Source organism: Barbatula barbatula (assembly GCF_947034865.1).
Source record: "Barbatula barbatula genome assembly, chromosome: 8".
Classification (NCBI taxonomy): Eukaryota; Metazoa; Chordata; class Actinopteri; order Cypriniformes; family Nemacheilidae; genus Barbatula; species Barbatula barbatula.
In genome coordinates, this window is record NC_136771.1 from 2516863 (window position 1) to 2542166 (window position 25304).

Genomic DNA, 25304 nt, shown 5'->3' on the forward strand with positions numbered 1-25304 from the left:
ATTCTGCCCATTTCTGGAAACAAGTATGTAGGATTTATTTTTACTGTGGACCATATGAACACATTCTATGTTTAATTAAACATGAACTAAGGTTTGAATACATCTGTTCATTTGTCAAAAATGTCGAGTGATCATGTATATGTTAAATTAATATAAAATCAATAAATGTATTGCGTACTTTAAGTTCACACGTGATATGGTTGTGCGACCTGGTTTAAACTAAAGTGCAAATCAAATATAAATGCATTAAATTGAAAGAAAAAGATGTTTTAACAGATCAAATACGCGGAACTATTGAACAACAGCTTGTAGTTCCACCGGCGGGATCTGAGCGACGCACCGGATCAAACATGGCAGCGACCTTGTGCATTGCATGAGATTCTTAATTATAATAATAAAAGAAATAAACGTTTGTATGGTAGATCTTTGCTTATTAAACTGAATGTGTAGCCATGTTGTCGAAAGTAAAGTGCGTGTTTTTCGGGATCGCTCGGACATTAAACCGGACAGGTATTATTTATTTTCAGTAGGACTTTATGATCATTTTTTAACACTTAACATTAATATCATGGTAAAAATACTTAAACATTAAACACATTGCTGCTTGAATATGTATCCATAGTTTTATTTGTAGGAAAACCATGGTTTAAAAATGTGGTTACACTTACTGTAATAAAACAAAAATGCAAGGTTTCAATTTTGTATTGAACTTACTGTATTTATATTATTAATCATATTACAAACTTGTAAACCAAGTGTTTATGATTTGCGTACATTTAATAAAAACAGTTTCTTTCCAGATGTCTTGCAGAGCAACTTGAAGGTTCTTTCAGCGGGATTGAAGACTTATGAAGTACCACCAGACTTCAGTGGTATTTACAGTTTTTATTATAGTTAATCATTTATAGTGAGTAAGTGTAACTTACTGGTCACTATTGTTATAGTTCTTATCAGTATTTCACCGGTTAGGTACTCTCAGGCTGATTTGTATTTCATGTCATACCGTATCACAGCACGGCTGTGGGTTTCTGAAGCACTTCCAGAATTGTTCCCAATTTTCTGTGTTCTCAAGAGCAAATGGGCTTTTCCTGGGTTATGACAAAACTCCAGTTTGAATGTAATGTTTTTCTTTCATGCAGATGTGGTTTTACCAGAAAGGCCTAAACTTAAGTTCCTTAATAAGGTCCCAAACTTTAAAAAAGCAAAGAAGGAGATGAAAAGGCTGCGTGACATCCAGGGACCAGCCAAAGCGGCGAACACATTCTTCAAAGGAGAATTTGGCATTGTGGTCAGTGTACTCTTTTTATCCTCAAACAGTTAGTACATTTTACACTCATTCCTGCAGGAGGTGATTTTATCTTAGGTGACTTCGACATGATCTTGAAGTATGACGTTTAATAATTGTAGCCAGAAAGGTTGTTTAATAAAAACTGTAGACAAAACTTAGTTGTTATGAATTGTATTTCTTCTCACCTCAACGTGGTGTTTATTCTAGGCTATGGGTGGAGGATACCTGCACTGGGGTCACATGGAGATGATTAGACTGACCATTAACCGCCGCATGAACCCTCAAACCACATTCGCTCGCTGGCGCATCAATGCGCCATACAAGCCCATCACTCGTAAAGGGCTTGGTCAGCGTATGGGTGGAGGAAAAGGGGCCATCGACCACTACGTTAGTCCGGTGAAATGCGGCCGGTTGATAGTAGAGGTCGGAGGTCTCATCGAGCTGGCAGAAGTGGAGCCTGTGCTAATTGAGGTGGCCAAAAAGCTTCCCTTTCCAGCCAAGGTTTGTTCATGAGCCGTCTTACATAACTGACTTCCGCTTTCGGCATCTGTATAATGATCTTTTCCTCAAAAACGATGGTGCAATAAAAGCCTTGTGTAACTTCACACTCGAGGGACAAACCAGATGTTATAGCAATGTTTCAATCCATAACTAAAGTTTATGCTGTGTGAACAGGACTGTATATTGTAGTTTGTTTTGAAAGTCATAATAAATATGAATGTAATTTTTCAATTTAATTATTTACAGTATATCGATATGATGGATTTAGATCCGTTTATGATGACAGAATTGTAGTTTTGGGGCCGTCTTATGTTCACCACATCATATACAGAAGTCAACATTTGAAGTGGATCAGAAAGGTGCATCAAAGTTGTCCTAAGACGAGAACAATACCCATTCTTGTCTTAGGACAACTTTGATTCACTTTTTTGATCCACTTCAAATGTTGACTTCTGCCATTGTCCTGCATTATTCCTGTTTATTTCTGCAGGTGGTGAGCAGAGAAAGTCTGGCAGCGTTGCAGCAGGAACAGGAGGAGAAAGAAGCCAACAACCAGAACCCCTGGACATTTCACAGGATCGCCCAGTCCAACATGCTGGGCGTTCGCAAAGTCCTCAGCCCGTTTGACCTCCACAATCACGGACGCTACACTGGGAAGTTTTTCAACCCAGAAAGAGTTTAGTTTGTTTCTAAGATAAACATCACGGTGCTTCAGATCTACTACTGTCAGCACGTAGCTGAGGATGAACTATCTTTTCAAGCTTTTGGAGCGGATGTGGTGTATTCAGAATGTTTCTATCGATGTAAAATGTATTACACATGCATTTGAGTGGTCTGTTATTTATGTAGTTGAAGATGCAGGTTTGATAAAAGTGTCAAACAGGAAACAGATTTTGTTGTGTGTTGCACAGTTATTAAACACAGCGTTTCATATTCATTACAATGTGTTATAGAAATAAATGTGGTTTCCTGTGCGGTTTGGATTTCTTTTTTGGATGTGTGCAGTGAAGCTAGCTGTATTTGTAATTGCACAAATCTCTAACTCTGCAGTTCGGCTCCACTGATATTTCAAGTATATACACGACATCAGTTATGATTTTAAACATAAGTTAATGTAAATGTAGACATATTTATCACATAATTATGCAAAGTATCGTTCGGAGGTCATTTGCTTCATTTAATTTAAAACAAATGTAGCATTTTTGCGCTTAAAATATGCATCTTGTTCATGTTAACAAGAGTAATGTGCGCATTTTATATTATTTTGTTTACGCAGCGCTGCGCAGGCAGGCAAGCGTGTGAAGTCTGATCTCGCGATAACGTTACCACACACCGCGCATGCGCAGTTCACTTCCCGTTTTAAATCGTGAGGCGCGCAAGTCAGGAAAACAAACAGTGAGGTAATAAATGGCGCACATATGTTTTCCTTTGTATTAATGTACACTTTACAATCTGTTTTTAGTCATTTTATGATTGTACTGTGTTGGTCTGTCGAAAACTTCGTCGTTTGACACCTCGCTACAAGAAAACTACACGATTACTACAATTAAACATTTTCTTGGGGACCATTTAAGTCTCTCTCTCCCTTTGACTGCTCTTTCTAAAAGGTTTAGCAGATGTTTTTACACAGCAGATGTTTTGTGTCTGGACCATAAAGTTTTGTTGACTTTCAGAACTGTCACATCCATTATGGTACATAGAGAAAAAAATCCCTCATTTTAAATAGAAAACGTGTGTAGACTGATACTTTTCAACAGGGGTTTAGGAAAATACAACCCGATGGTTCAATATGGTGATGTTTAATGTAATGATGTCGTTTGTGTTTAATTCACACTGAAGGTCAAAATGAAGACATCTCGAGGGTCCGGTAGGGCCTCAACACAGGGCCCCAGAGGAGCCGCAGGGAGGAAGACGCATGTAAGATGTCAAGTAATGGCTGGTATACGCTACAAGACTTTATTTCAAACTAGACATCGTACACTTGAGGAAAGTTTCAGATATAAACACACAGACTGAAAATCTGAGTCTTGTAGTGTATTTTAGCCTTAAGACAGTAACCCTTCCTGACCTGTATACATATGTTTATTTATTTGTTTACATATGACCTGTATACATATGTTTATTTATTTGTTTACATATGACCTGTATACATATGTTTATTTATTTGTTTACATATGACCTGTATACATATGTTTATTTATTTGTTTACATATGACCTGTATACATATGTTTATTTATTTGTTTACATATGACCTGTATACATATGTTTGTTTATTTATTTAACAAATGACAGCCTTCCAGAAGACTGATGGAAAATTATAGTAGAGAGATCTGGCAAATGTTGATGTTAGTCAGATTAATTCAGTGCTACCTTATAATAAAACCTTAATCTTTTGAAATATGTCAAAATAGAGGAAGCAAATGTTTGCTGTTGTTATCATGAGATTCAATTCGCAGTGTAATATGATTAAACTTTGCAGAAGACTAAGCCCAGTGACGGAGACTCGCACCCTGGACAGGCACAGAAGAACGGAGGTAAGTTGTGAAACTAGGATCTGTCTGTACTTGAGACTTATTGTGTAAGTGAAGGTGCAATGAAACTCATCGTGGTCGTGACTTCTCCAAACTCAAAGAATGTTTGCCACATAAAGGATTTGTTCGACTGAAAATGTTTCGCTCGCATGCTTTTTCTGTGCCTTTTTGCCTTCTGTGACACACACAAACAAATGTTGAGCAGAAAGATGCACTGCATTATAGCAAAAATGTGAACAATGATCAGACAAAAAAATAAATGTTTTATTTAAATAGTCCATATTGCTTGATCATCGTTTAGGTCTTATTAATCCCCAATAGCTCTGTAAAGCCTAACATCTACTTTTGTGTTCCACAGTAGACGGCGTGAACTGATAATAATGTCAGTAGATTTAGATTTAGATTTTTCTCTTTTTTCTTTCGGAAAAAACCTCAGCTGTGGCCAGAACTACCAAAAGTCAGCCATCATGGAAGCCACTGACTAAATCTTCTCTTCTGGCTCTTGAGAACATACTGAGTTTGTCTGTTCTGTGAGTTGTGTTGTCTTATTTGCAAAGCTATGGTAAGATTGCCTTTCCTCAACATCTTCATGGTCTGATTTGAGTCTTTCTTCATGTCTTTGTCTCAGATCTGTTCTGACATTGAAAAACAGAGAAAAAGATGAATCGCAGAAGCATCTCAACCTTCTCAAAAATCAGTAAGATCAAATAAATGCCTCCCGGGTTTATGGCCATGATAAAATATCAGTAAATTCAATTAGAGAAAGTCAGATCTTGTTTTCACACATAGAGTTGGAGTTTAATTCATAGTTCTTTACTTATTCGTCTAATCTGGTATACAAATAATGTCCAAGAGTTGGTCAGAAAGCTGTCATAATCTGCAGAAATCTTTTTGATTATTATAAACATCACACAGCATTGGGGCAAACGTCATAGGAATCCTGCTCTCTACATTCTCCCAAACAACAATCTTATGAGTTTGATCATATTACATTACATTTATCTGTTTGTTTTTAGGTTTCTGGCTCAGGGTGCACAGCTTTCTGTTCCTCCCAGAAAATATGGAGACATCATCAACGTTTCCTATCAATTCAAAGCCGAGAGCAAGAAGTCTGAGCAGGGCAAGAAGACGCTCGTGGCTCTAGAGGTGAATAGAACGAATCAATGTCATCGTTTGTTCATGAAATAAACTGTTATGTTTAAAACTATTATGTTTGTTAAGGAGAACATGCGCTCGATTGTTGGCACTCTGGAGGAGATGGAAGTAAAGATGGACAGTTTGGAAGAGAGATGTCGGATTTTGAGGAGCAGAATAGAGGAGGAAGAGGAAAAAGCGCAAGAGGTTCGAGTCTTGATTGCAACTTCACGCTCTTGTGTTTTGATGGCACAGAACTATTTTTACTTGACCGGCGTTGTTTTTCATTCTTTTGATTCTCTTTCAGATTCTTCAGCTACCAAATCAGACAGTCCTGCGCCTTCCTGCTTTACCGCCTCATCCATCCAATGAGCCGTCACTACAGGTATAGTTCACCCGATAAGTCACAATCAATAGAGCGAATCTGCCGACGTCGGTCAAAAACATGTCCGGTTTTTACATTATTGCGAAATGAAAGGAAATAATGCTTGTCTTGTAGATAATGGGCATGTTCTCAGACAGACAACTTGGGTTGCTTTGGCAGGTTGCACACGACAAGAGGTTTTTACACCATTGCCACTACATCTTTACAGTGGTATGCCACTCTAATGTGAACAGAAATACAAAAACAAGTTGAGCGTGAGATACTAGTTTTGACCTTTTTAGGGAACAAAGCTTCCAGGAAACATTTTGACATTCAACAACAGTGCCGTGTTGTGCAAGTCATCTGAAATATCGCTTTTGTTAATTGGGACATATTTGAAACCAGGAATGGGACAAATGTTAAGAAAAAAAGTCACTGGCGTGTAATCTTTTATGAATTGCAACGGTTTAATGTGGTTTAAATAGCAATTTAAGAATCAATCTCTTATTGGCATTAACAAAGATTAATGATAAAAACTCTATTGTTCATGTCAGCAATAATGTTAACAAATACAGCCTTATTGTAAAGGGTTAACATTCCAAATTAAATTGTCACAATATAAAATATTTCATTTTCATGTGTGAGACAAAATGTAGACGTTGCATCCTGTTTGTGATTCGTTCTTTAGGAGCACATGATGAAGATGGTGCCCAATCCCAGCGCAGTGGTCAAAGCTCTTCAGATAGATCCAGTCGTGGAGAATGTGAGGACGTTCCTGACTCTTGCACACAAACAGGTGGATGCAGTGCAGGCAGATAGAAACACACTCCTGGACTAATGTCATGTGACCTTACAACCACAGAAGATTAAATTGTTTATCAAAATATTTATTTAAAAATACTCATTGTGTAACAGGACCTTACAAACATGACATTTACAGGATGTTCTTAACTCTAATCTAATCTCTGAGATCGGATGAGTCACTTCTGACATGCCTTAGTTGTGTAGTTCACATCCTTGCTTGTTTTTATATGTGCATTGAAAGTGTTTCTCCGTACTTCAAAGTCCACATACCTACTTCCACAGATATCAGGCAACATTCCTGCGGCTTTCTTAATACTGAATCTGTGAACTTCACTGTTCTGTAGAATGTCTTTGATTGAGTTTTTTTTAAACGCAAAAGCAACATGATGGTCGCGATTTATTTAAATAATAATAAAAACATGCTCCAAATCCTTTAATGTCTTTAAAATATAAAGCTCTTTTGAAAACAAAGGTCTCTTACGTTGCACCATGATCGCTAACATTGTTTTGTATTAACGTTTTGTATGGGCAAGGCAACAATCTGTTCACTGGTAAGCACTTTTTGTAGCTGCTGTTCAGCAAGCAGTAGGTCCAGGGGTGTCAGTGACCTCCACTGTTTTGAAACATATAGGGGATCATTGTAATATTTCACGATCTCTCCCTCTAGATCTGAGAGTCTTTTCTTCGCAAGGATTTTCTTCGCAAAGAATCTGTTAAGTCGTCGTTAAAAACTCGCTCAAACGTAGAGAGAAGCGATTCGCGCACGGTGCGGCTGAGTCCACGTGCAGCAAACACGTACAGGATGGGGTTGAGGGCGCTCTTTATGTAAACCAGAAACAGCGCCACGTACGCACCTCCGATCGCTCCTTTGTAGAGCTGCGATCCTTTGAGTGAAACAGCCCTCAAGAAGCGACAGCTAAAGTATGGCACCCAGCAGGTGAGAAAGAGGATCATGGTGAGGAGAAGCACTCGGTAGAGTCGGGTAAGCCGCTGGGACGTGTAACTCGGTCCGGTGGGAGAGGTTGGAGAAGTCGGCGCAACAACGCCTGCCTCAGTTTTTTTCGCACAAAACAGCACTGCAATGTTGCAGGACAGAAAAATCAACAGAGGTAGCAAGAAGCCTGCCACGTTCTCCACCACAATCAAGGTCTTTCCGGAACCCTCGTCACTTTCTATGCAGTTGGTGTGATTGTGATCGACATGGAGTTTGGCTGTATTTATGTAGGGAGTGGCCAAAATTGCTGCTAACACCCAGATTATGGCACAGACTAGCCGCACGACCCATCGTGGGCGTCTCAGCCGAGCCCAGACAGGTCTGAGCAGACACAAGCAGCGTTCCACCGCTACAGCGCACAGCAGGAATGCGCTTGCGTACAGTCCAAGACAGCGCAAGTAGATGACCACCTTGCACGTGGGTTCCCCCAGTGTCCAGTTGAAGTCATGCGCCAGGTAGGAAAGCATCAGCGGCGTGCGTAGCAACAGAACCAAGTCGGCAAACGCCAGGTTTACTACGTAGGTCCGGAAGCTGCCTGCACCCTGTGTCTCGCCCGCCATTCCCTGGCTCCGACAGCGTACCCGTATCCCCAAAGCCCAGACCACCAGACCGTTTAGAAACACACCCACCATGAAGATTAGAACGGTCAAAATCATCTGCAGAATCCGCATGGCCTCGCCGGGGTAGAAGGTGGGCTCGGTGTGGTTGGAGGTGATGTTCATCATTGCTTTGAAGGACGTGAATTCACTGTGGAAATAAGAACATCGACAAATGATTGAAACCTGACATCTGTATGGCATTTAAACACAGTCTGTCCATCAGTTCTAGTAATATTTACTAACAGACATTTTCTGGCGAAATGTGTCCGAATGATGCAAAGGAAGTGATGTACCATTTCCTCTTTCACAAGTATTTTGAAACAAGAACAAAGCATATTTCTATTAAATAAACCTGATTGGTAAAACAATAATCTTTCTATACAGATATTTTTGCGCACCACAGTAGGCTTGTATGCTCATTGGGAGGATAAATTTATTTCTTGCCAGTTTGAGGCCTGTTTGAACAACCACACTTGGGGTTTTGGCCACTTAAAAGCATTTGTCTGCGACAGAAAAGTGTGCAAAACTTGCGGTCTGTGCAAGTTTGAGACATGGCAAAGCTCAGAGCGGTATTCAAAGCTAAATATCCCAGCATGCATCATGTCCAGTCATTTCTCATGTCTTGAAATTCCGAGGAGTCAATAATGATTTTCATTGTTTTAAAATAAGTAATAAACTTAACATGTTGGACTTTTTATTGATGCAAAGACTTCGATGTAAAACCTTTGCAACTGCTTTTTTAGTGCTATCCGTGTGTCCCAATGGGTAATCAAAAGTGTGGTGGGTATTCGGGTATTACCCTATTATTTAATTTCCTTTTGGGTAAACTTCCCATACACACTTCAAAATAAAAATGACATAGAAAAATGTTTTAGTTTGCCAAAGAAGCTTTCAGTCCTTAAAATAACCACTTTCTCACCTTTTCTGTAGAAATTGGAAGCACCGTTTTACACTACACAACAGAAATGTTTTGTCATTCTTTTAGAGGTTCTTTGTGGAACCATACAGCCCGACTTAAATACTTTAAGGAACCTTACTTTGTGTGTATTTTACAGATATTAGATCCGATTCGACTTTCCATGTGAAAACCCCTTTCACCCCTAAAGTGATTAACCATTTATTCACCTTCGTGTTATTGCAAATCTGTATGACTTCTGCAGCACACTATTGTATGAACATCCATTGTATGAACACGAAACAGAGACATCTTTTGTGTTCCACAATTGAGTTATGTAGAGGTTTTAAACCACATGACGGTAAATAAATGACGGCAGATTTAAATTTTTTGGGTGAACTTGCCTTCTAATCCAACCCTTGCAGGTGCAAATTGCACCAAAACGTACGGATGAGATTACACGAGTTCATAACATTTGTGTTTGCTAAAGCCATCACTCAAACCTGTACCGATTTGAACCAATTCCATTGTTTTGAAACCTTTAGGTTTAATGTTCTGTGATGTGAACGATCATTTTGATTTGTGTTTAATGTTCAATGTTTAAATATGTATTTGTCCGACCTGCATACAGATGAAAGGCATCGGCATATTGACTGTAAGCAATGCATCGATGCTTTGTGAGTTTTTCATATGGTAAAACAGTTTAGATTTAGTATTACTCCACTCTCAGCGTACATGAGAAGCAAATGACAGCAACTTCATGCCTCGCATGTCCCGTTGAATAAGAAACTCTCAGGAATGCTAAACCGCACGTTCTCCTTCCATTCACAACCTGTTAACACACATCCACACTGCGTGTCTGGAATGTGAACACACCTTCAACACGGCTCACCTAGAGAACACCTTCACTGCATAACAGCGTTTCAACAGGGAGTTTCTGGCTTTACTTCTCTAAGAAACAGTTTGATCTCATCTTTGATGGGGTTGGAAGTAGCAGATCTTACCTGGCGATGAAGTTTGGACGGCGTGTGCAGAGATGTTGGACAGGAAACTGATGTTGGTTGGACTGATTGACGGCATGTGCAGAGATGGTTGACAGGAGACTGATGTTGGTTGAACTGATCGATAAGAGGGAGTGTGTTGTGCGTGAAGTCAGCAGGGGAGTGTTTTCACCCACGCTGTGTGTGTGTGTGTTTCATGTGGATTGCAACATCAGTAGTCGCTTTTATTATCTGTCATAATGAAACTAGATATAGTGCTCAGATACAAGACACTGATTTCCTAAATTGTTGCAGAGCTTATGATGTGATGCTGTTTAAAAGTGTTATGCTTGACTGGAATGTTTCCCGTGGATGGATACTGAACTAACATATGACAGTTTTGAGATTTTGATTGTTAATAATTCCCATAGTTTGATATTTGTAATATTTTTGTTTGATATATTTATATATATATATATATTGTTTCAGTGGCAACAACATAAATGTTATGTGGCCTAAACATGAAGGGATACTTTACCCTTTATAAATGAAAAGTGGGTGAGATCTGACGTTCTTCCAAATTAATTCCTGTGTGTTCAGCAAAACAAAGATATTTTTACAGGTTTGGAACAATCTAAGGGTGAGAAAATGATGAAAGAAGTTTCGTATTTTGGTGAAGTAACCCTTTTAACTTCTGGTAGACCTCCGCAAAGAATAAACAAACCTTTTAAGTAGTGTTTATATCATTTAATACAATGACTATACAAGCAAATATTAACGTAAGTTAAATAACAATTGTTAATTTGTCATATTACTAGCAGCTAGCCAGACACAGAACTTTGTCCGATGAAATCTTCTAGTTTTATTTTTAAAAGAAATGTTGATAACTGATCTAAGAATGCCCTGTTATATTTTTTGTTTTTATTTCAAACTATTTGCATTAATGTCTTTAACAGGTGTGTAGCTATTAAAAAAGCATAATTCGACTTTATAACTGTAGTTGAAGTAAACTTGTAAGGCTTATCTGTTTTCTGTTTGGACACTTCTAACAACGTGTCAGTCTTGCTAACAGTGATAACATCAAACACTACTGTTTAAGTTCTCACAAATCGTGTGAAAAGAGTTCAACACTGTTCTCACATTTAAATGTGTTTTTAAGTGCATAATATTGGTGAATGTTTTTAAAGTTTAAACCTCTATTAAAAAGATTGGGTTATTCTCAACCCAACGTTGGGTCAAGAAGGGACAAAGCAAGCCATTGGGTTAAATTGACCCGGAAAATGTTTATATTTGACAACCCAGCATTTTGGGTTGAAATAACCCAGCATAGGTTCAATTTGGGTTAATCCCTTTTGACCCAATGCTGGGTTGAAAATAACTGTGAAACTGTTTTTTTTTGTGTGTATGATAAAGGATTATTATTAAATATTTTGTGCTTTAAACTGGGAATTTCTGTAGATATTTCCAGCTATACATTGTTTTTTTTTGTTGTTGTTGAGAATTTTGCAGGCAAAGAAATGCAAATGCAATTTGTTTAATATGTAAAATTAGGATATCTGTCTTTCCTTATACAGTAGTGACAAACAATGTCTGTATTTGTTTTTGATGACCCTTAGATTTAACCAACAATTTGGGGTGTGATACAAAAACACTCAAGTCGGGTATTTATTTGGCAAAAAAGGCATTTTGTCAAGTCAGCTATATTTATATAGCGTTTTTTATTTTATTTTCATTGTTACAAAGCATCTGTACAAGAAAACATTGACTATAAGCAAAACATTAAAAGTTATGAAGTGAAAACACAGGTCTCATATCAGACACACTATAAATTCATATATGCAGCGTTAATGAAACAAAACTATCAAATTATAGCAGGAAATGCATTGAAAAACTAAATCTCTCACGAAATAAAGCAAACATTGAGTTGAAGTTTGATAGGTTATTCATATTTTGTTTGTCTCCTTGACTCGATAAGCTTTGCTCATGTTGTGTGTCATTCCTCTCAAAGCTTCAGTTTACACTCCAAACACAATGACAGAACATTTCGCCCCTCGTGTTAACCTTTTGTTTAAATAAAGGACAAGACCTCAATTTTTCAACACTAGACATCATTTTGTTACTGTTTATTAAATGTTTACTGACATCATTGCTGTTTTCAGAACTCTGCCAATAGGTGGCGTGAAGTCATTCGGTTTATGTTTGTCGTTTGTTTCTTGGCCTGCAGATGAAGCTAATGCTCTACATTCCAACATTTCTCGAACCCCCAAGCACCAGTATTTAAAAATCTATGTTATTACCTCAAGCCGCTTTTATTTAAAAGCCTACGAAGAAGTTGATTGAAGTAATAACAGAAGCATTGATTACAAAAGCAACTTTCAATCTTGAAACTTTAAAACTTGACAGTGAATTAGTAGCTTTTTGGTTTATTGTGTTCGCGCTAGTCAGATGTGTTTTGTCATATTCCGCTTGTGCGTTTAGTCTCTCTTTGGACATTGACGCCCACAGTAGGACAAATTAGTTAATGATCTGTTGAGCACAAATACATTTTGAAGAATGTGGTGCATTTCTGGGGCACTTTTGACTATCGTTGTTTTTTTCCTACTATGGGAGTCAATGGGGGGCAAAATCTGTCTGGTTATAAGCATTCTTGCAAATCTCTTTCTTTGTGTTCATCAGAACGAAGACATTTTGGGGTGAAGTGTACCTTTAATAGAAGCAAGAACACACTGGTAATTTTTAGCTTTGCCTCTCTGTCGCCATCTGTGTTTGAAATGTAAGATTGCAGTCTACTTAATATTTTCATTATAGACCATTTTACAAGATGTAAACACTGGTTCAGAAGCACTTCGGATTTCATTTTTATTTATTTATTAGCATGATTTGTAAATACTTCTTTCTTTCAACAGGTATTGGTCTAGCTTTTGTTGAAACTAGTAACTTTATATTAGCACCTCCTGTATCGTGTATTGCTCCCTGAACTCTCTGTAAGTCGCTTTGGATAAAAGTGTCCTCTAAATGTAAACGTAAATCTTAAAATCATAAAGTGTGAGGGGAATAATTATTTGAGATCTCCTGCTGATTTTCTGAAGTTTGCCTGCTTACAAAGAAATGAAGGCTCTATCATTTTAATGGTAGGTTTATTTTTAAAGAAATCAGGGAAAACATTTTTATATAAAGGTTTTAAATGGATTTCTTGCTGGTTGGTAGGGGCTTGTCGGAAGGGGATCAAATACTTATTTCACTGACTGAAGTGCAAAATCAATTTATATTTTTTTTCCCAGATGTGTGGTTTCTATCAGTTAAAAGAAACCTACCATAAAAATTATAGTACCTTCATTTCTTTGTAAGCTTGCAAACTTACAACATCAGCAGATGATCAAATAATTATTTCCTTCAAAGTATTTGTTTAACATTTTATATCTGTTATACGTATTATGTTGGTTGGATCATTATAGACATCTTTGCAAGATTTAAACACTGGTTCAGAAGCACTTCTGATTTCATTTTTATTTATTTGTTAGTATAATTATTAAATATTAAAATCATAAAGATACAGCGAGGGAAATGTTTATTGGATCTCCTGCTGATTTTTAAGTTTGCCTGCTTACAAAGAAATTAAGGGTCTATAATTTTTATGGTAGGTTTATTTTCACTATAACTATTTTAACTTTTATCCTATGGAATCTTTTTTATATAAAGGTTATCAATTGATTTGCATTTCAGTCAGTGAAATAAGAATTTCATCCCTTTGTACTTGGTGGAGAAACCCTTGTTGGCAAGCGCAGAGGTCAGACATTTCTGATTGTTGGTCACCAGGTTTGCACACGTGTCAGGATACCGTTTAGTCCACTACTCTTTAAATCTTTAAGGTTTCTTTGCTATCGCTCAGCAAATTGGAGTTTTAGCCTCCTTGACAGATTTCCTATAGGACTAGAGACTGGCTCGAACATTTAATGTGCTTCTCCGTAAGCCTCTCTTGGTAATATATTTTGGGTCTTTGTCATGTTAAAGGCACATCCACGACCCATCTTTAGTGATCAAGTTAAGAGGAGGATGTTCTTGCCCAATAATATTTGATATTACATGGGCCCGTCCCTCAGCATCTTAATGCGGTGAAGTCATCCTGTACCCGAGCAAAGAAAACCCTGCTATAAAGCATGTTTCCAACACTGTGCTTCTCTGTAGGGATGGTGTTCTTGGGGTCATAGTCAGCATTTCTCTCCCTCCAAAAACAGGAGTCAATTTTGGTCTCACAGCACTTTCTCCAAAGCCATTTCTGAATCGTTTTGATGTTCATTGTCAAAGTTCAGACGAGTTAGGGGGTCCTTCTTGAGCAGGAGGACCTTGCGGCTGCATCAGGATTAAATATATTGTGGCATAGCGTGTTACCAATGGTTTGCTTACTGTAGTCCCCACTTGTCATTAACAAGCTTCTTCCGTGTATTTCTGGGCTGATCTTTAACTTTTCCCATGATCATCTTTACCCCATTGGGGAAATCTTGCAGGGAGCTCAAGATCAAGGACAATTGATAGTTGTATTGCCAAATTTGACCATGGTGGTGGAGAGGTTGAAATGGAAGAGACAGATTCTGATGGCAGGATCCTTTATAGACATATCATGCTAATTTAGGAGTGCTTTCTTAAAGTGACAGGACTAATCTGAAGTCCGTATAGGCACATAACCAATCTGTGGAGCCAGACTTCTTGCTGGTTGGTAGGGGATCAAATACTTATTTCACTGATTGAAATGCAAATCCATTTATAACCTTTATATACATTTTTTGAGTTAAAATAAACCTACCATAAAAATGATAGATTCTATGTAAGCAGGCAAACTTACAAAAAGCAGCAGGAGATCAAATAATTATTTCCCTCACTGTACTTGTTTAACATTTTATATTGGTTATAAATATTATTTTAGTTTGTTGTTTATTTCCTTCTTTCTCTCTCTCTCTATAGTAAGAAATTAGTATTTAAAATTTATTTTGGTTTTTATTGAGCAACCGTTGCCAAATGGATGGGGCGCGTCCAGTGACGTGACAAAGTTGAGAAATTTTCAACTTCATACAAATGAAGAGCGACTTTCGGAATCGACAGCCAATAGGAAGATGGTAGAGCTGACGTGATCCCTCCAGCTCTTGTAGGAACGTAAAGATGGAGGAGAGACTGGTCCTTGCTGTTAGCAACTTTCCCACTAGCGGCTTGATGCCATACCATACACGCTACAGAAATACAATTCAGGGATTATTTTAACACCTGAGTACTTTGAAGGGAACGTGCCATATATTAGTCTGTCTTCCGAACAGAAGACGTCTTCAAGGCACTTATAATCAGGTATGTTCCACATTACGTTTACATTTATTCACCTGTTTTGCAAATGTTTTGTCCAAAGCAACTTAATAAATCCATTCTAATATATATTTTTGCAAAGTTACATTGCATTGAATGACCTTGAATGCACCGCAAGACACTTGGATAAAAGCTCGGGCCAAATGCTTGCATTTAGATGCAATGATTTCAGTTCTGGTAATAGATTTGGTTTACAGGAGAGCTTTGTGTCTCTAAATAAACTCTTCTTGAGTCTAGACCGAACTGTTCTTGTGAAGTCACCCGTATCATGTTTTTAAATGAGTCGTGTGATAAACTACATCTCAGTTTGACTAATAAACATTTCCCTTTCAAACATATCAAAAGTGAAAACATACAAATGTGACAGCATGTGAAATTCCCTCATGCCAAATTTATGACAAATTTATTCTTCATGTCAAGAAATGTCAAAATAGGACCCGTCGCTTTCCCTCTCTGTGATTTTACTCTGGACTTTCCACAGACAACACAAACTCATGCGCGATGTGAATGAACTTTCTCTATTTGTGACGATCCTCCCTTTACCTTCTAATTTTATTCGTATTTTGACGAAAGCCATGCTTACATTTCAGTCCCTAGCTTTCCTGTAGCTCAGTGGTTAGAGCATTGCGTTAACAACGCAGGGTTGTGGGTTGGATGCCAGGGGATTGCAGATGTATAAATGTATAGGATAGTGCAATGTAAATCGCTTTGGATTAAAACGTCTGGCAAATGCCTAAATGTAAATGTATTGATACTGTCTTTCAAGGCAAGCATTACTTGTGTAGTTTATACGGTGGTAAGGTTTCAGGACAAATGCCTAAAAAATATGAAACCTTATTGCGTGACTTGTTGTTTGTGCTGTGGCCACGAATCATATCTCAAATCAAACTGCTTGGTGAAAAGGGGCGAGTTGTCTCTTTTCGTTTCACGTTTTAAGATCTACACTATTAACAATCAGGCTTGAATCATATCAGATTATTATGCATATCCAATTGGAATTCGATCATATATATTGAATATTTGAGTTATTATGGCTTAAATCAAAACAAAACCAACTTAATTTTTATTGATATTAATTTGGTATATATCAAATGTTCCAAAATGAGATAACTCATTATCTTCACATATATATACAGTATATATTTCCTCTGCAAGAATATATTTCCGCTCCCTCCCTCTGAACAGCTTTCTCTCAGAGCCACCGACACTCTTTGCTCCACACTAACTTCCTGCTTAGACAGCGAATGTCCTTTTACATCTAGGGCATCCTGTGTATCCCCTTCGGCCCCCCCTTGAGCACCGTGCCACGCTCAGGTCTGGTGAGAGAAAGTGGCGCAAATCTAAAGATCCTACTGACCTCTCTCTTTATCATTGTCTCCTCTCTTCTTTCTCTGCTGATGTCTCCTTTGCAAACACTCAGTAATACCACGCTTAAATCAACAACTCACCTGACTCTCGAATTCTCTTTCAACATTCTCGGCTCTTCCTTGCCCGCCTGCCCCCTTACCTCCATCAGACATAACAGCTGATGATTTTGCGTCTTTCTTCGTAAAGAAAATGACCACTATCAGCAGTCAGTTCTCTGCGCCGCCACCTCTGGATCACTGCTCTCGGTCATTGAAGCCCTGAGACTGGCAAAACCAGCCTCAAACTTGTCTGTACTCATCCTACTGGATCTATCTGCTGCCTTTGACACCGATAACCACCACATCTTCCTGTCAACCCTCAAGTCTATGGTTGTCTCTGGAATGGTGCTGTAATGGTTCAGCTCTTACCTCTCAGGTAGGTAATTTAGAGTTTCCCGGACAACATCTTAATAGAGAGGTACCTCAGGGCTCAGAGCTTGGACCGTTGCTCTTTTCCGTATACATGACATCACAAGGTTCTGTCATTCGGAGACATAGCTTTCCAATCACTTCTATGCGGATGATACACAACTCCCTGTCCTTACCGGTCATTTCAGCCTTAAGATCTGTCTGTTTCTGCACGTATTTCAGCATGCCTAAGTAACCTAGAACTGCTTGTAATCCCGGTCGATCCAAAGATTCATCACAATCTCTCCATTCAACTAGGCTCATCCACCATCACATCTTCCAGAACGGCCAGAAACCTTGGAGTGGTGATCGATGATCAGCTAAACTTCATGGATCGTGTTGCCAGCACCACCCGGTCCTGTATACCATGGACTGTATAAAACATGGACATAGTGTCTGTGACGTCACCCGTAGGTTTGTGTATAGCTATTTTGATGCCTAAAGTGGGCGGAGCCAGTCGTCGCCATCTTGGCAGTGCATGACTCCCCGAAAATAAACAAAGGGCAAAAAGGTTGGTTGGTGAAACCACTTGTCACTCAAGTGGCCACACCCTTAATTATGCAGAATGTAAGGCTTAATATAATTGAAACGGCTGAGTTATAAATTGACCCCCGTCACAGTTGTCATGCAGGTCATTTTAACATGGAGCTCAATGAGATTCTGCTCTGTTTTGGAGCCAGCCTCTAGCGGTCAGTCAATGAATTGCAATTTCCGTGTTGATTTCACGAGAGAGACCTGAAGGTTGCTGCTCGTGTGCACATGCCAACACACAGTCCACTGGACCACTGGCGCCAATAGCATCGAATCATACAGTATTTTACAAGTGAACTCTAAACATGTCCTTTAAAGTACAATGTAGTAAATCAGTTTCAAGGTTCATCCGTGTGTAGTTTGAGATTTCTCCATATATCACGCTATCACCCCTTATAAAGCGTAACACATCATGCGTCTTTTCGACGTGGCGTCATTGCCATAACAACCAATGCAGAAATCACAGAAAGGAATGACAAAAAACAAGTCTTTCTGGATTGCCAACCACCAGCATACCCCGGTAACCCCACAACATATACTAATAATCATTGTGAGCACCATAGCCACCTCATAGCAATGCCCTGCCGATCTTCCATAACAGCCTGGCGTTTGAATACAAATACTGATTTCATTAAACAGAATTCAGCTTCAGCTAAGAACATCTGCACTCTTTTTGGCACGCGTTAAAGAGTAAAGGAGAAATTTCCACCGCTCTCTCGTTCCTCTAAATGATAATGCGAGCGCGGCAGCTGCGACCAGAGCGTTTTACAAGAAACTTTCTTTGATCTTTAAATGTCATACATGGATGAGGTCAGCACACGCATACTATGATACGTTTCCCCTCACTCGCTTTGTTACGATTTCTTCCACTCTCTCTCTTTATCTCTCTTGCGCCCACTCCTCTATGTGTAAGTAAATTTAGTTCATCACACACAGGATGCTCAGCGTCAAGCCATTAGACACCGCATCTGGAGAACTTTGTACCGGGATGTGTACATGTCACAGATTTTGTGCAAATCTCAAAGACCTTCTTGCGGTTGAAATTGCATTTTATCATTAACTCGTAGTGATATAAACTTCAGCATGTATCGTGTCCCTTATCGTTTTGTGTATTCCCCTTTTGCATTATGCGTAGTGTTTACTACAGGCCTTATACTTCTGTCCCACACACACACATTCATTCAGAAATGACTGATCCGCCATGCTTCGGGGCTTAGTCGTTTCTCTCTATGAGTGTTTCATAGTTAACCTCACAGCGCACATATATTCAAATCGCTGAATATAATGTTGCTTTTTTGTGGTTTTAGGCTCACAACTGGGGAAGTGACATCATCATTTTGTGTGAACATCTGAACTGGGCCGCATGAGGAATTGCATTTATTCATAAACGCTCAGAATAGCATGTGCGATCACTTATTTTGTCGCCTTCCTGTCGCCAGCGTTACATAACAGACCTAAACATCTCCGCATCGACGTTTGGGAAGAAAATCTTCGTCCGGCACACTCAAAGTTCGACTTCAACTGCATCAGTCAAATGGTAAGAGATGTAGGCTGTGAATTTCCAGCATTTAGGGGCCTCCCCTGTTTCCTCACACGTCTCTGTCCCTTCATCTCTGATCGTCCCTGAAATTTCCCCACATGCCTCCTCTTTAATGGCACAGATTCTGCAGTCGCCAAATATCAGGATTTATTCTTGATACTTGTGAAAATATAAACAAATAAGAATAAAAAACAGAAATGGAATCTGTTTCTCATGTCTACACCTGGCACGATACAAATGCCATGATTCGTGTTATCTCGACATGATCTGAGAATGAACATCCCATTCTTTTGGAAAAAGTGGTAAACAAATGTTTTGTGTACTTGAGCACAAGACTTTAGGGAGAATTTTAAAATTCCGTCAGGTGATTTCTTAAAAAAACCCAAAATTAACATTCATCATTTATTTACCCTCATGTCATTCAAAATCTATATGACGTGTTTCTTATGTATTTTGAGAAATTGAGTTTTGTGTACGTGCAATGGATGTCAATGGCGGCCAGTGTTATTTGGTTACCGACATTCTTCAAAATATCTTCTTTTGTGTTCACCAGAAGAAAGTCGAACAGATTTGAAATGTCAATTTTTGGGTGAACTATCACTTTAAATAGCCTAGGTCAAAATCAAACCGATCCTTACTCTGGTTGTACATTCATGCATTTGGTGCTTTTGTCTGAAGAAACATACACAATTAAAAACATTATTCCAAGGGAGAAATAAAACTGCTACTAGAACAATGCAATCGTTTTCTGGCTGTACGCCATGATTATAATATCAACGTTAGACGTTCATCTTCTAGTATGTTTCTTTTATATTTTATCATTAAGACCTTCATACAATACAAGCGACGGATCTTCAACCCATTTTAAATGTCGTTGGATCTGTTAAGCGGGTCATTTGAGGTTGATGATTCATACAGTCATATAGTGAGACCGGTACAGCCCGAAAAGTAAAAATCCCTGAATTGCTCACGCCAACTGAAACCATCAACAATCTGAATTGATTGTGTGTATCAATTATACATTGAACATTGAGACGATGTTTTTTGAATATGAGCAAGGTTTTAAAAGAAGTTCAGCTTAAAATAAAAAGTTAAACACATGTCATTCCAAACCTGTATGGACTTTTTTGACGAATGTTGGTAATGAAACATCACTGGCCCCCATTGACTTCTATTTTAGACACAAAACCACTGACCGATTTCTCAAAATATCATATTTGGTTTTCCGCAGAAGAATAACATGAGGGTGACTTAATTGGTGACGGAAATTCAATAGATATTGTGCCAGCCCAATTTTTCTTCGGACTGAATAGCATATTGGCGTCGCTTCAGTTACACAATCCATATTGATATTATTATCTTTATTTATCTTTCCTGTGGTTAGGGCGTGTCGCGCTGGCAACGCCAAGGTCATGGGTTCCATCGCACATAGTCAAAAGCAAATGTATAGCACAATGCAATCAATGTAAGTCGACTTGGATAAAAGTGTTTGCCAAATGCATAAATGTAATGGGGGAATTCAAACAGAAGATATCTCATGTCATCTTGTTTCCTAGTAATAAGGTTAAAAGCAACTTTCCAGAATCTATTTCATTTTATATTAGTCACTTAATTGAGTGTAGTTAACTTTTAATGACGAACGTCTTGTGTCAATTGCATAAATTATCATTGCACTTTCCCCAGCTTACAAATTTCCGTTGATGGGGGAATTTAGATGAGTCACAACTCACAAACATATAAATGTGTGAAGTATCCTCAATGTGCTGCGATTCTCATGAGAGACGGACGGAGACGGAGGTGAGAGCAAAGGAGATCTGAAACCAATGGAATAGCTGCGGACGTGTGTACGTGCGGCTCCGACAGAGAATCACAAACATGAGAAGGAATATGTTAGAAAAGAGAACAAGTGCGTCCAGGGGAAGGAAGTTTGAACAGGTAAATATATTTCGCAACCGCATGAGATTTGACTGCTGCGAGGATACGTCACACCTGTGGTTTTCTACATTTCCTTCCTTTTTATTCAGGCTTCGTGCTTAAACGGCACAAACTGTATATCAATGTAGTTTAGAACAAACATGACATACTATAAAAGCCAAAGGGGTCAAGGAGAATGCAAGAACAGCGGTCGCGCAGATTTGATCACATAGTAGGAACTGAATGGGCGGTTGAGTGGGCAAGATGGAAAATGTCAACCAGAGTAAATATAGATTCACATTTAGTTTCCAGAGAAATCTCTTGAAAGTGTTTTTTTGGGACGTATTTGAAAGAATGGAATTGCCCCGTGCTTTGTTTGCACTGGTGATAATCCCATGGGTGTTATGCAAAAATACAAATATGTTTAAATGTTCATTCAAATCTCTAATATGTGATTCATATTTTCTACTCGACAGGTTTGTTCACGGCCAATGAAATGGATGTAATGAAGCTCGTGTCTCAGTTCAGGATTAATGCTAATCGTGATAGGGGTTTGTGGTATCGAACACCTGTGCTGTTAGCATTAGCCCTGCGCTGGTGACCAAACCTCAAGGGAAGGCAAAGGGTCTGAGAATTCAGATGACGTCAAAACTGACTCTCGTCGAAACTCTCACACATGTGTTAATGCTGTCGGCGACTGGAGCTGTCACATATTCACTCCGGCCTGACGGCGTTCACACGACCAAAATGCTTCAGTTATTTTAAAGAGTAAAGTATGTCTGTTATTTACCTAATCACGTCTGAGAAAAGAGGAACACATTTATGCAAAGGCTGCGTGAACCGACAATGAATAAAATGTTTTGGACCCAATGTCTCATTTTGTTTTTGACAGGCAGATATGTGCACAAGCGTAGAAATGATTTGAGCTCAGATATCAAAAGTGTTACCCTGTTAAAAAAGTTCAGTTGCTCCGCTGGCAGTTGTGTGTTTTCAGATGACTGGGCTGGCGGCGGTTCTGTGGTTGAAATTCTCATAATCTGAACGTTCAGATTCTTCAAGGTGTGATTCCCACCCCGAAATGGGGTTTTAAGACCACTTTAGTGTGTCAGCACACCTCAGGTTTCCCCATCGGGACAGTTGAAGGTCATGCTTAAATGTTGCATGAATGTCATCTGCAGAATGTGGTACCCTTAGGTTTATTAGAGTTCAATCCAACACTTTAGCTCATGAAAAGAAATCAGAAATGTTTATAAATTGAATTCGACTGGATGCTTTAATCCAAAACTGGGCATTCAGGTGAAATATTTTGCTGTTGATGCAATAACAGTTGAGCTTCATGAACAGTCAGTGACTAGATTACAATATTTTAAATGATGAAACAAGATCAAACAGTTGTACAGCCCAAGGGCCTAGAAGCACCCTATAAAGCTTTTCAGTAAGCAAACACACAGAAAATGAGACAAAACCATTTAAACAAACTGAATAATTGTTCAGTAGTTTTAATGTAATTTATTACAACTAATGTACGATGAAATATTAATAGAAAATTAATTTAATCTAAAATAAATTGTTATAGGCAAACCCAGACCCGAGGTTAACTTTGCGCCAAAACCATCTTGTTACACACATTTCTTTTCAAATAAACACCTTTTTTACCACTATTTCTCAACGTGCATAATTTTAGATTCGGCTTTATTTTATCGAAAGGTCAAATTAAAAACACGCTGAAATAACTATTGAAAAATTATTATTTTGGCCTGAAGGCTGGGTCAGACGTAGGCCTATTACAGACATCTGCGAGACGTTCTGCAGATGAGCAAACTATACTGCAGATGTTTTACAGATCTTTAGCAGACGTAGGCCTATTACAGACATCTGCGAGACGTTCTGCAGATGAGCAAACTATACTGCAGATGTTTTACAGATCTTTAGCAGACGTAGGCCTATTACAGACATCTGCGAGACGTTCTGCAGATGAGCAAACTATACTGCAGATGTTTTACAGATCTTTAGCAGACGTAGGCCTATTACAGACATCTGCGAGACGTTCTGCAGATGAGCAAACTATACTGCAGATGTTTTACAGATCTTTAGCAGACGTAGGCCTATTACAGACATCTGCGAGACGTTCTGCAGATGAGCAAACTATACTGCAGATGTTTTACAGATCTTTAGCAGACGTAGGCCTATTACAGACATCTGCGAGACGTTCTGCAGATGAGCAAACTATACTGCAGATGTTTTACAGATCTTTAGCAGACGTAGGCCTATTACAGACATCTGCGAGACGTTCTGCAGATGAGCAAACTATACTGCTGATGTTTTAAAGATCTTTAGCAGACGTAGGCCTATTACAGACATCTGCGAGACGTTCTGCAGATGAGCAAACTATACTGCAGATGTTTTACAGATCTTTATCAGATGTAGGCCTATTACAGACATCTGCGAGACGTTCTGCAGATGAGCAAACTATACTGCAGATGTTTGACAGATCTTTAGCAGACGTAGGCCTATTACAGACATCTGCGAGACGTTCTGCAGATGAGCAAACTATACTGCAGATGTTTTACAGATCTTTATCAGACGTAGGCCTATTACAGACATCTGCGAGACGTTCTGCAGATGAGCAAACTATACTGCTGATGTTTTAAAGATCTTTAGCAGACGTAGGCCTATTACAGACATCTGCGAGACGTTCTGCAGATGAGCAAACTATACTGCTGATGTTTTAAAGATCTTTAGCAGACGTAGGCCTATTACAGACATCTGCGAGACGTTCTGCAGATGAGCAAACTATACTGCAGATGTTTTACAGATCTTTATCAGACGTAGGCCTATTACAGACATCTGCGAGACGTTCTGCAGATGAGCAAACTATACTGCAGATGTTTTACAGATCTTTATCAGACGTAGGCCTATTACAGACATCTGCGAGACGTTCTGCAGATGAGCAAACTATACTGCAGATGTTTTACAGATCTTTATCAGATGTAGGCCTATTACAGACATCTGCGAGACGTTCTGCAGATGAGCAAACTATACTGCAGATGTTTGACAGATCTTTAGCAGACGTAGGCCTATTACAGACATCTGCGAGACGTTCTGCAGATGAGCAAACTATACTGCAGATGTTTTACAGATCTTTAGCAGACGTAGGCCTATTACAGACATCTGCGAGACGTTCTGCAGATGAGCAAACTATACTGCAGATGTTTTACAGATCTTTAGCAGACGTAGGCCTATTACAGACATCTGCGAGACGTTCTGCAGATGCGCAAACTATACTGCAGATGTTTTACAGATCTTTAGCAGACGTAGGCCTATTACAGACATCTGCGAGACGTTCTGCAGATGAGCAAACTATACTGCAGATGTTTTAAAGATCTTTAGCAGACGTAGGCCTATTACAGACATCTGCGAGACGTTCTGCAGATGAGCAAACTATACTGCAGATGTTTTACAGATCTTTAGCAGACGTAGGCCTATTACAGACATCTGCGAGACGTTCTGCAGATGAGCAAACTATACTGCAGATGTTTTACAGATCTTTATCAGACGTAGGCCTATTACAGACATCTGCGAGACGTTCTGCAGATGAGCAAACTATACTGCAGATGTTTTACAGATCTTTAGCAGACGTAGGCCTATTACAGACATCTGCGAGACGTTCTGCAGATGAGCAAACTATACTGCTGATGTTTTAAAGATCTTTAGCAGACGTAGGCCTATTACAGACATCTGCGAGACGTTCTGCAGATGAGAAAACTATACTGCAGATGTTTTACAGATCTTTAGCAGACGTAGGCCTATTACAGACATCTGCGAGACGTTCTGCAGATGAGCAAACTATACTGCAGATGTTTTACAGATCTTTATCAGATGTAGGCCTATTACAGACATCTGCGAGACGTTCTGCAGATGAGCAAACTATACTGCAGATGTTTTACAGATCTTTAGCAGACGTAGGCCTATTACAGACATCTGCGAGACGTTCTGCAGATGAGCAAACTATACTTCAGATGTTTTACAGATCTTTAGCAGACGTAGGCCTATTACAGACATCTG

The 25304-nt window shown here is 38.9% G+C and overlaps 3 protein-coding genes across 7 annotated transcripts; 2 read left to right on the top strand and 1 right to left on the bottom strand.

The window, feature by feature from the left end:
* The first annotated feature begins 48 nt into the window (after positions 1-48).
* Positions 49-2766, top strand: mrpl16 (mitochondrial ribosomal protein L16). Its single transcript, XM_079461474.1, has 5 exons — positions 49-510; positions 801-872; positions 1140-1288; positions 1496-1789; positions 2280-2766. The coding sequence occupies exons 1-5, from the start codon at positions 453-455 to the stop codon at positions 2469-2471; spliced, it is 765 nt and encodes a 254-aa protein (XP_079317600.1). The 5' UTR covers positions 49-452; the 3' UTR covers positions 2472-2766.
* Positions 2767-3077: 311 nt separating this feature from the next.
* Positions 3078-7086, top strand: cenpq (centromere protein Q; the record flags this gene model as incomplete). Of its 5 annotated transcripts, none has more annotated exons than XM_079463196.1 (9): positions 3078-3189; positions 3629-3706; positions 4270-4324; positions 4758-4851; positions 4950-5018; positions 5338-5467; positions 5543-5662; positions 5763-5840; positions 6508-7086. In XM_079463196.1, exons 2-9 carry the CDS (start codon positions 3635-3637, stop codon positions 6655-6657), a joined length of 768 nt encoding a protein of 255 aa, XP_079319322.1. In that variant the 5' UTR covers positions 3078-3189; positions 3629-3634. The 5 variants fall into 5 exon arrangements, with proteins under 5 accessions (XP_079319322.1, XP_079319320.1, XP_079319321.1 ...); XM_079463194.1 differs by having other exon boundaries at positions 3119-3189; positions 3629-3718; positions 6508-7056; XM_079463195.1 differs by having other exon boundaries at positions 3151-3189; positions 3629-3718; positions 5546-5662; positions 6508-6657.
* On the bottom strand, positions 6272-10230 carry LOC306897996 (C3a anaphylatoxin chemotactic receptor). Its single transcript, XM_079463192.1, has 2 exons — positions 10116-10230; positions 6272-8364 (listed from the first exon to the last, which is right to left on the bottom strand). Exon 2 carries the CDS (start codon positions 8340-8342, stop codon positions 7287-7289), a length of 1056 nt encoding a protein of 351 aa, XP_079319318.1. The 5' UTR covers positions 8343-8364; positions 10116-10230; the 3' UTR covers positions 6272-7286.
* Between the last annotated feature and the right edge of the window lie 15074 nt (positions 10231-25304).

What these genes read in the sequence shown, in the direction of transcription:
- mrpl16 (XM_079461474.1), top strand. Translation starts at nt 453, where the DNA reads ATGTTGTCGAAAGTAAAGTGCGTGTTTTTCGGGATCGCTCGGACATTA. An exon ending in TCGGACATTAAACCGGACAG is followed by an intron (nt 511 to 800) that starts GTATTATTTATT and finishes GTTTCTTTCCAG; the next exon opens with ATGTCTTGCAGAGCAACTTG. An exon ending in AGTACCACCAGACTTCAGTG is followed by an intron (nt 873 to 1,139) that starts GTATTTACAGTT and finishes TCTTTCATGCAG; the next exon opens with ATGTGGTTTTACCAGAAAGG.
- LOC306897996 (XM_079463192.1), bottom strand. Translation starts at nt 8,342, where the DNA reads ATGATGAACATCACCTCCAACCACACCGAGCCCACCTTCTACCCCGGC.